General features: G+C 50.0%; 1 protein-coding gene across 1 annotated transcript in view; it reads right to left on the reverse strand.

Annotated features, from left to right (window-relative positions):
* Positions 1–15,535, reverse strand: part of CSNK2A2 (casein kinase 2, alpha prime polypeptide) — a 30,955-nt gene that overhangs the window by 10,041 nt on the left and 5,379 nt on the right. The window contains exons 4-5 of the mRNA XM_009318870.1: positions 6,344–6,445; positions 5,412–5,462 (exon numbers count right to left, since the gene is read on the reverse strand). Of these exons, the coding sequence (XP_009317145.1) occupies positions 5,412–5,462; positions 6,344–6,445 (153 nt within the window). The remainder of the gene's footprint in view (positions 1–5,411; positions 5,463–6,343; positions 6,446–15,535) is intronic.

Genomic DNA, 15,535 nt, shown 5'->3' on the forward strand with positions numbered 1-15,535 from the left:
AGCTACTCATGGGGAAGCGACAAAGATCGATGGTGCACTTTAACCTGCACTGTGCCATCAGCACTGTCACTGGAGAACTCATCATCCTGCTGCTCCCATGCCAGGTCACAACTGGCCCCAAATTTGCCTTCTGCTCTATATCTGTCATTGGCAGCGGTGCCAGCCCAGCCCCATTGGGCTGTGCTCTTGTCCAGGGAAAGCAAGGCAAGATGCCAGGGCAGGGCAAGGAAGGACATTCACAGGGCAGCAGTAGGACCAGACCCCTCTGCCCTTTCTAACAAACAGGAATCATCTCACAGCTCAGTCAAATCATCGATTGCATCAGCGCTGGAGCCAGCTGCCCATCACGGGCACTACTTGGCAGCTTCAGGAAAAATCCCAGAGCGAGGGATTGAAATTCACATTCCAAGAAAGCAGCTCCGGCCCCAGATCCCCTCCAGGCCCATGCCAAGATCCTCAGGATCCTGCCTTACTTAGGGCCAGCTCCAAACAGCCCCACCACCCCCAATACTGCCCTGGGAAATCATTTGACAACATACAAGTGTCACTTACACACGCAGAGCTTTAACAGCCTCCATGACACAAGCTGTATTGTATTCTCATGAGCTGGGATGATCCTAACGCTTCGGAGCAACCCACTGAAGCAGACAAGTGAGCAGGGAGCAAAAAAGACATAGCCACAAGCTATAGCAGAGAGAGATTTTGGTTGCGCATGGCTCTGACGTGTGACCTGGGGCCAGCAGAGGACAGCTGAGCCCTTCCAGGAGTTTGTTTAAATGGCTTGCTTAGGTAACAAACACTATGGGGGGACAGAGATGCTTAAAACATGTCTTTCTGGGAATCACCACCCTGTTCAACTTTGCCTGGCAACATCAACGCACTTGGGGAAGCAGGAGGGCAGGAGAGGCAGTGGCAGAACGAGGCTAGATCCCATTTTCCCCATTCCCTGGCTCCTCTGCCTCTCACTGCCTGTAAGCAGGGAGGGGATGGAAGGGAGGTCACCGATGTCTTTCTTCTCAGGCCCATGATGCTGTCGCTTCTCTAACTCATAGCTATCAGCAGAGGCAGCTGTTGGGCAACCAGCTTTCAACAGACTTCCCTAGTAGAGCTGCCTGTGAAACCCAGCACCTCTGACCCTCTCGCTGTGCCAAGGCCAACAGTGTGGCTATTAGCGCCCAGGCTCCGCTTGCTGCGGTGAACAGTCCCTGCAGGAGCATGCTCAGTCCCACTGCAGGCAGCCCGTGAACGCAGGCGGCTTTGAAGGACAGCGCCAAGGTTTCCACTGCAAGTGGGTCCCGCACAGCAGCTGCCCCAAGAAAGCTTTGACAGTGGGCTCCAAATCCCGTTTGCCCAGCCTAGCAGGGGAGAGCAGACACTTCCTTTGCAGACATGTCCCATGCTCTGCTCTTACAGCTGGCTCTTCGGAGTAAAACTATCAGAAACATCACTGTGGGGATCACTCAGACCCAGCTCAAACATCTGCTCAGCTAGTTGCCAGCACTCAGGATCGCACAAGGCCTCGGAGACCCGGGCTGGTCTCCTTTCTCCATACAGAGCACGAGGAAAGGCCAAACTCACCCACCGGCAGCCTCCACCCCTCTCCAGCTTTCAGTGATATTTTGGCACACATTATGTAACCAACCGTAAATTAATCCCATTAGTGCCCGAGGAGGCACAGACATGCTTCCCCTCTCCATGGGGCTGACAGGAGTTAAACACTTATTCTCCTCCCTTGAGTGAGCAACACAGCTGGAAGCAGCATCTGCAAAGCAACAGGGTGGCTGCGAGGAGCCGTCGGAGGAGGGAGACACTGCTTTGGGGCGCAGGGCAGGCAGCAGCAAAAGAAAAGGAAACAGCTCCCAAAGCATCCCGGCCTCGGCAGCCACGCAAGGGAGGAAAATCTTTCATGCTTCTGCCATCGCCTATGCAGGGGAACAACTATTTTTCAAACTAACCTTGGATGTACAAGGATAAAACACAGGCACACACTTCCCTCACAGCAACTTGGCCTGAAAATTCAGCAAGGTGCACACAAAGTGGAAGATTTGACTCAAAAGCCCTCTGTCCCCACAACTCCAATAGGCTGAACATCCTGAAGCAACACAGCTGGAAAGCAACCTTTCTTGCCCATCTCCTCTTCTTCAGCTGCAAACCTGCTAGTGTGTTTTAAGAACGAAATAGCAAACCCAACCCAGCACTGCTCCTGGAGACCTGGCTCTGCCCCCTTCTTTCCCGAGGGACTTGCCTCTTCAGGGCAATGAAAGGCACGGTACCAGGTACGCTCACAGACTACACAAAATATGCAACAGCTGATGGTGGTTGAAGGACAGGTGTTTCATTTCTAGTTTGAAACCAATTAGCAAAAGACATTTAATTTCACTGACAGTTACTCAGTTGACTGCATGGCTCTGCAGCGCAGCTATCATTTAAGGCAGACGACTGTGGGTAGCTTGAGTGCTCACAGATGACAAGTAATACAGCAGGTCTGAAGAGAAACACTAGCCCCATACACAAGCTGCCGTCCTCGCACAGCAGAATACGCATTTAGTCTAGTTCCAACTCATCATCCCTGTGAGTACAGAGCCATGACTTTCAGAAGGGACCCATCCGGGTAATTTAAGAAAATGTAATCAGCTCTAGGGAGGTATCAGCTAGGTCTCCTGTTTATACCATCATTTAAAAATAGCCAAACCGTATGGAATACAAGCTTGCGCTTCTGATCCGGAATCGTCCAGAGCCATGGCTTAGGCCCCACGGAACTGCAGCTTCTGCCCGTGCACAGAGGGCTGAGGAAACCCAGCAGCCATTTTCACAGGTGCACAGACATGACTAGTGTCCTGCCATTCGAATGGGGAAAGGGGTGAAAATATTAACATTAAGCAAAAAAATAATAATGTTGAAGGAAAGAAACTGCCAGAAAGGAGACAACTGAGGAGACATCCAAGCTTGTGAGCAACTACTGCCAACAGGAGAGCAAAAACGCAATCCTGTAAAGCAGTCAGCAATCACCTGCTGTACACCAGCTGCCCCGGGAACCCCCTCACACACCCCGAAGGTGATTTGCCAGTGAGATGCATGGTACTCAGCAGTACTGCTGAATCCAGAAGTCAATGCAGAGATGGGCAGATCAGCAGCAGCCACCTCAAAACAAAGAGAAGAGGTCCCTGTCACCAGGACTAGCTCACATGGCACTTAACTCCAGCAGAATTTGGCTGCTTGGGGAGATCAGGACTGTGGAGCAGAGGGGACAATGACTGGGTGCTCTCCAGCTGCTTCATAGAGGTATAGGGCAAGCCAAGACCTCCAACGCAAGTGGTATCATCTACTCTGTGCGCTTTCTGCTTGGCAAGGGCACTTCAGAGCAAGGGAAGAGACAGCTTGGGAGCCTCTGTACAGAAGAAGATATGCACAGGTACCTGTGAGTAGCAGCAGCTCTGTAATCTGCCAGTTAGCTGCGGCCCCAAGAACTTACCCAAACAGGCAGCAGAGCTCGTGGGAGTGTAGCTCGAATAACCCACACGCCCCATACATAGCTAGTGAAATTCACGTTACAAATAAGCTCTGAACACAAACAGCCATACTGCATGCCCTGGGGGACACGCTTGCATTCCCAAGACAAGTTATTCCTGCCTTGTACCAATCAGCATCAAAAGCATCAATACTTTCTGTCTCTGATTTGTACAGCTGTGAATCCGGACTTCCTCGAGCAGCCAAGCTTTCTCCTAGGAGCCTAGAAATCATCTGCTGCAAACTCATACAGTTGTTCCTAATGCAACAGCCAGGGCTGAGCACTGTTACTTCTGCTGTGGCCAGACCAACGTTGCAACAAGTGCCTGCGACGGCTCTCAGCATGGCTGACCTACCACATACTCCAAGCCCTGCATTTTTCAGTTAAGAGTCCCTGTTGGCCACCAGCCTCAAGTTACTACTTAACGCTCCACTTTGTGAACATATTTCAGTTACAACAAAATGAAAAAAAAAAATATCTCTAAGTAGAAAGTTAAGAACTTCCAGGACCAGCCTTATGAAGAGTCCCTGGGTCACCAGGAGAAGCACAGGGCACGTTCCCAACATACATGTGGCACTGAAACAGCCCAGCTGATGTCAACGAAGCCCAGACAAACCAAGGCTGCTTTAATTAGCCCTGAAAGGTCACCACATAGCACTCCTCTCATGGCTGTTTACTTGACAGAGGCAACACTCATCTCCCCACCCAGAGCTGTCAGGGCAGACGCTGCTGCAAGTTACTATTATTCTAGCCTCTGCAGTAAGTCTCTACATGAGATTAAATAGCACTAAGACTACCACCGCCAGCACGGCTGCAGCTCTAGCTATGCACAGGGTCCCACCCAGCAGGATTCAGCTTGCCAGACCAACCCCAGAGGGACAGAAACAAAGTGTGCTGCCTCGCAGCGTGCAGGGCTGCAGGTGAGACAGTCCATGGGCCAGCTGACAAGTTGCCTCCTTTCCACCAACAGCAACCCAGGGTCCTTCTCTGGGTGTTTGGTTTATCCGCTGAAGCTGCATCCTAGAAGGTGTGTACCTACGCAACGCTCCAGCACAGACAGGAAGAAAAAAGCACCATCCCATACCATGGAATGAAAGAGATCTCTGAACAGCGCAGGAGGGGATGACTGCTGGCTTTCTAATGGCAACTGCTCAATTAATTCTCCACCACTGACTTAATGACTTAGGGTAAAGATTCACATAGGGGAAGCAAAGATACCATTAAAATAGGTGTGGTTGCTAATTATATATCCCTTTTGTGTATCAGCTCGCTGCTGCCAGCCAGAAGCATTTCAGTAGCACAGGCAGTCGTAGCTGCACTCAAACAGAAGGACCCCTGTTTCAGGAAGGAGTAATACTACTTGGAGCTCCCCAGAAATCAGAAGAGCCAGGGAATATGCTGCAGCCTCAGGCAAGCAGAAAACCTCTTAAGATGTATTCAAGACTGCTCAGTCCCCTGCTTCCAGTCCCACCGGCAGTGGGAGATGTGCTCTCCAGCCTCTGCCACCCCACAGTCCCCAGGTCTGAAGGATTCCAGCACAAATCGGTGTCACCTGCTCCATCAACTGCACTGCTGTAAATGAGAGCATTGCAGCACAGGGATTAACTTGGACTGAATATATAGCACAGCAGTAATTACTAAATTGAGAGGGGAGTAAGAATATCTAACCTGTTGAACTTACTCCTCAAAGTTGGGAGGAGATTCAGCACACAAGCTTTTTATTCCTTCTCATCTACAGCCTATTTACAGGTTTCTGATTTACATGGGGAAAGGAAGGTGAAGCTTCCATAGGTGAAAACTCCAAACTCCCCCCATAGCTCTTGAGGAGTATCTGACAACCCAAGATCACAGCGCTCTTAACAGAAACGGGACGCCTCCCCCCTCCACACTCAGGCAGACTCACCTTAAAATCTGTGTTATTGATGTACTCAAACACCAGAGCAGGGGTCTTTGACTGCAAGAGAGAGAGAGTCATGGTTTAAAACACCCTCTTGACCTTTTTTTTGCTCCAAGAGACTTGAAGAAGCTTATGCTTCCTGCTCAACCCTCACTGCAGAGAGCGGGCAGGAGCAGGACAGCGAGAGAAACGCAGCCCTGCTCCCACAGCAGGCAAAGGCAAACTCCGCTTATACCCCATGCAGCAAGCACTAACATGGCATTTTGGCCAGTGCTGCTCCTCCCCACACCACGGAGCAGAGACAGCCCTGGGCAAAGCAAAAGGTGTCACCAGGGGCTAAGGCCTCACATCCCATCGCAGGAGGAAGGCCAGCCAGGACTGCCAATGCTACAGCAGTGTCATTTCCTCTCCGTGGCTGCCAGCAGGCTGGGAGTCAGAGCTCAGCCAGCTGCTAGTCAGAGAAAACTTCCCGGGAATGGGGTAATTGTGGCATTGCAGACAAAGGATATGACCTCTGGTCACTGGGCAGGACAGCAACCAGAGGGATGAAAAGTGCTTAATATCCAATTTGCCCTGGCAGATACTTCTGTTCCAGATGCCAGACAGAAGCTGGAAGGCTACAGGCTCTGCTTTCTTACAGAAAATTTGTAGGGCTACAGAACTTCTCCCCCATCAGCCACGTTAAACTCACAGAAGACGCAGAAGGGGTGTAAAAGAGTCTGGGGAACCTGGAGAGGAACATGAGCTCGTCCAAACCAACCCACCTCAGGAGACCCTAATGAGCTGGACACCGCTCACCCCTGGCTGGCACGAAGGCACGGGCACAGGCAGCACCTAACCTGAGCCGAGAGCAGAAGTCATGCGGCAGCGCCTGCCCCGTGCCTGCAGCCAGCGGGGAGGCAAGCCCACCACACACACCGCGACACACAGGCACCTACCACCGGATCCTTGACAGTGTCAATCAGATTAATGATGTTGGTGCCACCACGTAGATTCTCCAGAATCTTAACCTCGCGTTTTATCTTCTTTTTCTTCACTGGCTTAAATAGACAAAAGAAATTAGAAGTGAGAGTCCTTTCAGAAATTAACACTGATTTCTGCCACTAATTTTGACTGGATCACATCACCTCCTCTCCTCTCTCTGCTCCCACCCTCACAAGGGAACATTTTTAGCTTCAAAGAGGAGACAGACACCTTGTGTGAACCAGGATTTCCCCTCTCATCAGTGAAAGCTTTCCACTCATCAGGGGAAAATCAAACCACTCCAGACAACGATAAGTGTGACCCCAGTAACTGTGGTTAAAAGCACCTTGGACTGCTATGAGGACATCTCAGCGCACTCATTCTATGTTATGCATTTAGAGTCACAGGACAAGCATGGTGGACCTCCTATCTCAGCTTTTGTTTATGATCACAAACCAGTTTTTTTACTCCTTAATCCCAACCCATTTCCCAACGAGTACTTTAATCCAATGAAACAACGACCTGAGAGTCCCCAACACCAAGATTTCTAGTAAGCTCAGACACTGCTGCGCCTAACTATGTGCACGTGTCTTTCACAACCACCCCAAGAACATAGAACCAACTGCACAGCATGCCATCGCATCCATATACCATGATTATTTTTAAAGCCTACAGACATTGTAAACAGTTTTTGACTCCTCCTTGAATCTGTGCAGTCCCAGGAACTCCCTTTGCAAAGTAAGCTTTTCTCTGGACATCACCCTGCAGAGAGTGACAAAGAACAGCTGCTCCCAAGGCAGGGGCTCGGAGGTTGGGTTAGCTTTTACACTCTGCTGATCCAGTGGTTCACTTCAATGCAAATGAACGATTGTTTCTGTAACTCATCCACTCCCAGGACAACTCTAGTTCTGTGCCTGCTTGAAAGGAAAGGCAGCTTAGAGCGGCTAAGAGGTGAGACTTTTTTAATGAGCCTTGGCTAATGACCAGTGTGGGTGTCACCGGTTGCGAGGCACTGAGTATAGCAGCCCTTCATTGAAGAACTGGAACATCCCCTCCTGCACCACCGGTACCATTGCAGAGAGATGCAGAGATATCTTGCAGAGATATCTTGCAGAGACTGGTAAAGCCCTTGCCCTATCTGTGAGGTTTGCTGATGAAAACACTCCTCTCCAGACATTTAGCTTTCTAAAACATTCACCATCCGGCACAGAGTCCAGCGTGTGAGGAGGGGTGTAACAGGGAATGGCAAAGAGGTACAAGACACCTTACCAAAGTGACACACATTATCAGATGTCTACGTGAAGGACAAGGAGCCACAAGAGCTCAACAGCTCGCGCTCGCCTCTGCTGCAGCCTCCCACTTTGACGACGGCTGCAGAGTGCCGATGGGGCAACTTGCACTCCTGTTACAGGCAAATCCAAGGCAATCCCTGGTTTCAGACCCCTCACAGGAACGTACGAGCAGACAGGAGAAGGAACAGAAGCTTTTTATATAGTGAGAAAATATGGCGCTTATATAAGTGAGAAAATATGCTGTCTTTCTAGGCTCTTCAGGTGGCTGAAACCTTCAGATTCAAATCCTGCCCTTCTCCTCTTCCAAGTTAAAAGGCAAGAGCTAGACTTTCAAGCCAAAAGATGAGAATCTCAGCCCGAAGCAAAGTGCCAAAAATAACACCAATGCCTGCACAGGGAGCGTCAGCACCTCATAAAGCCACTGTGGAAAACGGCAGCAAGGCCACCGCAGCTGTCAGCCAGAGCTGGAGCGACACGGGGTAGGGTTCGCTGGGGAGGGGCAACCAACAGCCCCAGGGCAGCACCCAGACATGGCTGGAGCTGGTGGGAGGTCAGACAGGCAGGGAGAAGCAGCCAGAGCAGGGGGACCAGCAGAAGTGAGGGCTACGTTTCTGAACCTGAGAGGAAAATGTTTCATTAGGGACTAATTTCATTTATGTCAGCATGGGGACAGACACCACCCTTGCATCACCCACATGCACTGATCTTACCAGAAGGCCACTATGGAATTAGAGGATGTAATTTGGTTACTCTGCTCGTCCAGCGAGGCAGATGCACACACAAGCTGTTTTCCAAGGAACTTCAAAGAGGGAGCTGAGCCGCTGCCATCCTGAGTGCGCTTGCTGAATGGCCTGGCTACCGACAGACACGTATCACAGCCTCTCTGCTGCAACACGTGCACCTGACCGGGAGCTGAAACAGTGCCTGAACACAGCCAAGAGGACCCAAAGCCCACTTTGAAATACCTTTTCCTTTGTACTGTAGTTATTTTGAGGGCCTTTTCCATCAGCTAGGTAGGGGAGGATATCCCTCCGAGATTTCCATTTCTCCTTCCATAGCAACCACCACTCCCACTGGGGCAGATGATGTGGTCTTCCAGTCACTTCACATGTTTCCACCTTTTTCAGGATGGGAAAACGATGCCCTGCGTGATCTCCACCAGAAATCTACCCCTACCCACAACACACTTACTAGAAGACACGAGCAGACAGAATCAGCAACTTTTGGAAAGAAGGAGAGAAGAAAGTTGGTCTTTTTTTAATGAAATGCCTGCAGATAATCGCCAACAGCAGCATCACCGAGGGAAGACACTCCAGCAAACACTGTCTCAGCAAGAGGTAGTGTTAAAAGCCACTTGCTGTTTGCACATTTTCCTGCTAAGCCGCAGTAGCGCAGGCTGTCTGCACACGGCTACACTACCTCCATGTCGGCTGTGAGCCGGGGCAAGGGCCCCCGCAAGCCTCTGGGCAGGGTGGGGGTACGGGAAGCCCTGCTCATTGCAGGGTTGTAAGCAGTGCATCGCCAGAGCGCTCTCCCCGCCTGCAGCCAGTGGTCAGGACAGGGTTTTCCACCACTAGGCAAATAGGGATGAGGCGGGGAGAAATGCCACGGGCTGAAGTAATGTTGTCTTAGAGGAAAGCTATTGCCTGGAAGTTTCCTCAGAGAGCAATGCAGGGGAACGGAGGATTTCCCCATTTCAGATTTGCAGGAGAAAACAGCGGCGACCGCTGGCCTCCACCCCACCCCACGCCACCCAGCTGTCACCTTACCAGCCTACCCAGCCACACGCCACCTCCCACCCACAAGTTGACCCACGCCACTGCTCCAGCCACAACTGCAAACGCTGGCTACTACCCAAGAGCACATCACTGGGGCTCAGTTTTTACCCAGCGACTGACTCCAAGCCCAGGGTCTTGCATCTGGGAAGTCAAACACCTTGGTGCAAACCACTCCAGCACACGGCCAGTACTGCACTGGAGCTAACTGGTCACAACCACAGAAACTGCTGACTTCTTTCCTGTCCCCAGACCCCAGTACTGCTGAAACCACAGGCAATCAGCAGCATATCCTCCAAGCACCAGCATTAAGTCTGGGTTGCTACAACTGTCTCTCAGTCACCTGATCTGTCTCTCCAAGGATGTTGACTCCAAACACACATGGATTAAATGTGAACTAACTGAAGCTATTATGGCCTCCAACCATCTGCCTCTCCCAGCAGGGATAGCTTCTAAAACACCAGCCCTTGCAACCAGAGTATTTTAACAATACCCGTTTAAGGCTATTTTATTAAACCAGGCTATGAACAGAGGCATTTTGGGTTGCGTTTCCTACATGGCTCAGTCCCCCTGCCCTGGGAGGGGGATTTCCAGCAGAGGAATGGAGCAGGCACCTAGACAAAATTAACTGCTCCTGCATTTGATCTGTCTGTGTTTGCAAGGCAACATTTTATACAGGTGCAGACTCCAACTCCATCTGTTCCCATGGCAGAGGCATTTCAAAGCTTTCCTCCATGCTGGGATTCTCCAGTGACCAGTATGAGTCAAAACCTCACTGCAGCCTCTCCCTCTGAGACAGGCTCCGACAGAGTCCCTCTGCTCTATGCAAACACCTATTTCCATGAAATCCATAAAAACTTGACAGCTTGGAGCCTTCTGTCGCATTTGGTTGAAATTGGCCAACCAGTGCAAAAACTACTGGGTGGGAGGAGGGGGAGAAAGGCTGACAGACAGCAGGATTGCATAAGGCTCGTTTCCATAGGAAACCAGGCTAAAAGACATGTCTCAGTTTAACCGTGTCTACACTGGGAGGGGTTTAATTACTTCAACTGCAGCAGTACCCTTAGAACAACATGACTGTCTAGCACAAGCCAGTTTTCCAGTTTCCCAGGAAATTGCTTCCTTCCTCAGGCAAACTGGAAGTGAGGTGGCTGTAGACGATGGAGGCAAAACACGCAGCTCACGGCTGTCCACTGCACTAAGCGCCCAGAGCAGAGGGACAAGGTGACCTCCAGCCACAGGAGGATGGTCTCTGCTGGACCCGGCAGCTCTCACTCGACTGTCCCCAGCCAGCCACCCTTTGCTGCAGGTTTCCCACCCTACCACCCAAAAGGATCCCATAGGGTGCTTCAATCCACTTGAAAGTCAGGCAGAAGAGGCAGTGACAGCGGCCAGCGCTATCCCAACTGCCTTTGCCCAAAGATCGGGGAGCATCATGCAATGCCAGCCCTCTGCAGAGGTAAGAAATGGCATGGGATAAGCAGTTGCTTGGCAGTCAGGTGGATGCAGAGAAAACACCTCTCTGTGACCGAGAGATCAGACCCCGGGTCATTTTCCATGAGATCATGTAAACTTGTAAGCAGGGAAGGAGTCCAGCTGCAGCAAACACCAGCTGGGAGAATTAACATTGTTTGCTAAAATAAACCTTTAAATACAAGGCTGCAACCATCATTTCCTGTCTTGAACGAATAAATGGCTGCCTGGTTAATCATTTTTTTTGCTTGGTTTCTAAAGCAAAGGGAGTACACTCTTCTGTTAGATGCTGCAGTTCCAGCCTTCCCCAACAACCTGGGGACCCATCGCTTGAATTCAAGCAAAGAGAGAAACTAAATTTGTTATTGAAAGTTCTCTGCGCATTTCCACACTGAGAAAGAAAAGTAGTGACCAGGAAGGCCTGTGAAATACGAGTTAAATCCGAAGCATAAAAATCATTTTACGTTAGCCAAAAGCAGGCAGCCAGGCAGCGCGCACACACTGCCAGCTGAGGAGCACACGTGCTGCTCTGAAGGAGTTGCAGAAGGTGCTGGGTTTTGCCCAGCAGGTGCTCTGAAAAAGAACTGGGGTTAGCGCAGCAGGGGAGAAGGTTTAGCGGTCAAAAGATACAAATCCGCGAGAAACTAAAGTCATTTATTCCACCACCCCATAAAGAAAAAGATCTGTTCTTTGCTCACCAAACCTGAACAGCCTGGAAACACCACGATGCTTCCAGTGAACAAGCAGGGAAATCTCAACACATAACATCCAGGACCAGCAAAAGGCTCGAGCAGCATCCTTATGACAGGCTTTAAACATTTAAAAGCTGGCACTAGAACCTCATTCGTCTCTAGCAAGTATTATCAAAAGGATCACAATAATCGGCCTATAAAACCTGACGCCAATTGCTCAATAGGAAAATTGGCTTCAGAGCAGCAGTGCTTATTTTGCCAGACATCATCTGGGAAACCAAATAATCGTATTCAAAAGAGCTACAAAATCAAGGAGCCCACTTGTGTTACTATTCTGTTGGTTGTTTGCATCTTACAACTTCCATTATGGGAATTCAAACTTTCCCGAGCTGCTCCTGAATTTTAGAAAAGGGAAAACCTACCCTGAAACTACTAAAGCACTTTTGCTTTTTTATTTAAGTTTGGTAGAATATACCAGCACGTATTTTGAGGGCAGTGCCGTTCTTTCCTTCAGAATGCCTTTCCTCCCCCCATAGCGCATCTCGAAACAGCCCTCCCGGGGCTTCAGGACTGCCCACAATGCATCAAGACTTCTGCAGTCAGCTAAAAGGGAGACGCACAAGGACCAAGCCCCGATCCCCCCCACACCATTACAAGGGATGCGAATCATTCATTCAGGCTCTGCCCTAGGCCACTGCGAACAGACACAGTGCCGTTAACTCACCCTCCTCCTCGCAGGAGCCACAGCTTCGCAGCTCACCAGTTCCTTGGTGCTAGAACACCACCGCAAAAGTTATCAGCTGCATCTCCAGGCCTCTGCGAGACACCCGGTGCCGCCTCAGTTGATCACAGCTCCAAACAAGGCTGGACTCCAGCAGCCAACTGTGCCAAGCTCAGTGTGGGCAACTGGTGTTTAAAAGAGAAGAGCTGTGTACCCGGCTCTCTTGCAAAAGGGCTCATTTCAAGACTGCCAGGGGAGGAAGTGGGCCAGGGAGAGCTGATTCCGTGCATGCAAACGCAGGAGGAGCAAGAGACACAGATAGCTACCAGGAGCAGGCATTGAACGGCTTTGGTGGAAGGTCACTGACGCAGTCAAAAGCTCCAGCCTGAGGGACCAACATCATCCAATCCTATTTCCCTGTGCAATCCCTTCTGCACACCAGCACGGGAGTCATTTCAGCCTCCATCTAGAACATGCTGATGTATGTGGGCTCTAAAGCTTTTAAAGACGGATGAAAATTTATCAGAGCCACAGGGCTACCTCTCCCAAACGGTTCTCTAGCTACTACAGCGACAATTTGAGTTCAACACTGGAAGGACCTTGCAGCAGTGCCTGGTATGAGCAGCAGCTCTGGAGGGTTCACACAGCCCAAAAGGGGGAACAGGGGAAAAACAAAGCCAAACAAACAAGAATGCACTTGTGAAACCACGTACATGGTTGAAAGTTCCAGTTCATGGACTCAGCACAGAGGGACAAAAGCCACCAAAGGAGAAAGGGGCTATTTCATCACTGCTGCAGAACCTCCATTTCACTGGTCCCTCTCCTTGTAACTGCATTCTTCCCCTAACCTCCGCCTGCGTGTTGTGCCTATCAGATAGTAACCATACAAGGAGACAAAACAGTCTCTTTATGTGATGGGTTTAATGCTTTGCAGGCAAGTAGAGTGTACATAGACACACACGTGCATCAGGAAAGCAGGAGGACTCCTGCACAGAGCTGACAATATGGATGCTGTAATCTCCACCTCGAGCAGACAATTCAGATGGCGGTAATCAGTACAAGAGAACGGGCTGTGAAGGATGCTGCGGTACAGCTGAAGCTCACCAACAGCCATAACTGTAGGTAACTAACAGCGGCGTTCTCACCACAAAGACTCACCCATAAAAGTTACAAGCAATGTGGAAAGTTTATCTATGTTTTTTAGAGTGGCAACTTGCAATGCTGTTCACACCCCGCAGGAACACCGTTACCCCAGAACGGAGGATTCACTTTTAAGGCACACGAGGAGACCGGCAGACAGTTTGGAGCTGCATTAGCAGAAAAGTGAAACGAGAAGTTCATCAAAGAGACGGCACAAAGGTTGCAGACTGACCTCAGCGGTCCACCAAAAATCTAAATCTATGTGGTTAGATATGGAAGAGCAGAGCTGTGCTTTAGACACCTGCATTGGATGTAGACGATAAATGACTCACTGGAAACAAAGATGTCTTAAACTTCCTTTGTACATGCCAAGGAATGTCAGATCTCATCCTGGGAGTCAAACCTTAGCATCAGATTTAAGCAAGACACAAAAGCACGTACAGGACTTGTTCACACATTCTCTCTGCCTGGCTTGGCCCTCCCCTAAGCATGCAGGAAGCATGCCCACAGCTGTACTGAGGCCAGCCAGATCAAAAAGCCCACAAGAGCCTCCTACACCAGCTAGGGACTGCAGGAACACAGCTGCTGGCTAACTCCATGCCCTACTACCCATGACGGGTAGGAAGGTCAGTACAGTGCAGAGTTCTCCGCTACCTACCAAGATGACTTCAGCCCCACGGCTTTTTTTGCTGAATCTTAGCTCCCTGAACAGATTGAAAAGGTGGGGAGTTGCCCTCTGCCTCGCTTCTCAAGATAAAAGCTTTTGGAGGACGCTTGGCAGGGGGTGTCTGTGTGGCAAACCAGGGCTCCTGCCTCACTGCTTTGCACACACTGTCCTACACGGCACGTCCTGATGTCTTGCTGCAGTGGAGTGAGAAGCAACCTGCTTGCTTCGTTTGCCTTTTTTTAAAAGAACTGCAAAATTTTCCTGGAAAAAGTGACATTAAGAGCACCATATTTGCAAAGAAAGGCACTTGACTCAGGAAATGGTAATGTTATAGTCATCTGCATGATCTTAATTCTGCTCCTTTGCTGACACATCTTAGGACCACAACTAGTGGCCTGAGCACATCCCGTATTCCTGCAGGATTATACCTGGTCCTGCACTTGGGGTAGCAGAATAGAAAGGCAACGCTGGGTACTGGCCAGGGAAGTGGGGCATCTTGCTTTATGCAAGCCCAAAAGGCCCGCGGCACTGTGATACCAATCACAGCCATTAGCTCCCTGGCCCTGTCCAATGGTAAAGTCTTCATAGGGCATTTAAACAAACAAGGCAAGTAGCTGCCAGAAGAGGAAGAGCAGTTCTCTCGTTCATGCGGCACTAGACTAGGACTTATGCTCTAGTCTCAGCTTTGTTGAGGCTAAGGGACTTGCCCAAAGTCACACAGGAAATCTCTGTGGCTCAGTTCTGCATCACACAAAGGGTGAGAAAATTTCCTGACCTCTCTGGAGGAGGGTACAAGATGTTCAGGTAGCACAACACCAAAGAAGGGGAGGAAAAAAAAGGCAGGGGAAGTACTTGCTACACGCTAACTTGAGCTCAGTAAGGATAAGCTGCTTCAAAGAGCAAGGCTGGGAAGAGACACCAGTCACCTCCTGTGAGGCGCAGATATTAAAACAGTGACTCTTGCTAAAAATCACTCTAACACATAACATAAATTGTCCTCTCAAAAAACCTTAAAGAGAAAGGAGCAACTGTGCTAAACAGCCACATCCATTGCCCAGCAACAGCCTTCTGCTTTGTCCCACCCCTACAGCCACACAAAAACCTGAAGACTTTTGGTTGCATTTCCCATGGGCCTCACAGGATCCAGCCTGAGCCAGGAGGAACAGCGAGACCCAGCCTCTTTGCTAAGGCTCCACTGTAGATACATGTAATTACATTTGCAATTAAGTTTGAGTCTAGCTACAGGAAAACAGAGGCACTTTCCACAGATCAGAGTGATGTTATTGCCACACTTCACAGGTTCTCATAACGTACACAACACGGTGCTCTGAAACTCACTTTTCACTGACCCACTTTCCACTGAGAAGAAAGTTCATCTTTATTTATCTGGACTTTCTGCTATTCCTT

Source organism: Pygoscelis adeliae, unplaced genomic scaffold, assembly GCF_000699105.1.
Source record: "Pygoscelis adeliae isolate BGI_AS28 unplaced genomic scaffold, ASM69910v1 Scaffold622, whole genome shotgun sequence".
Taxonomy (NCBI): domain Eukaryota; kingdom Metazoa; phylum Chordata; class Aves; order Sphenisciformes; family Spheniscidae; genus Pygoscelis; species Pygoscelis adeliae.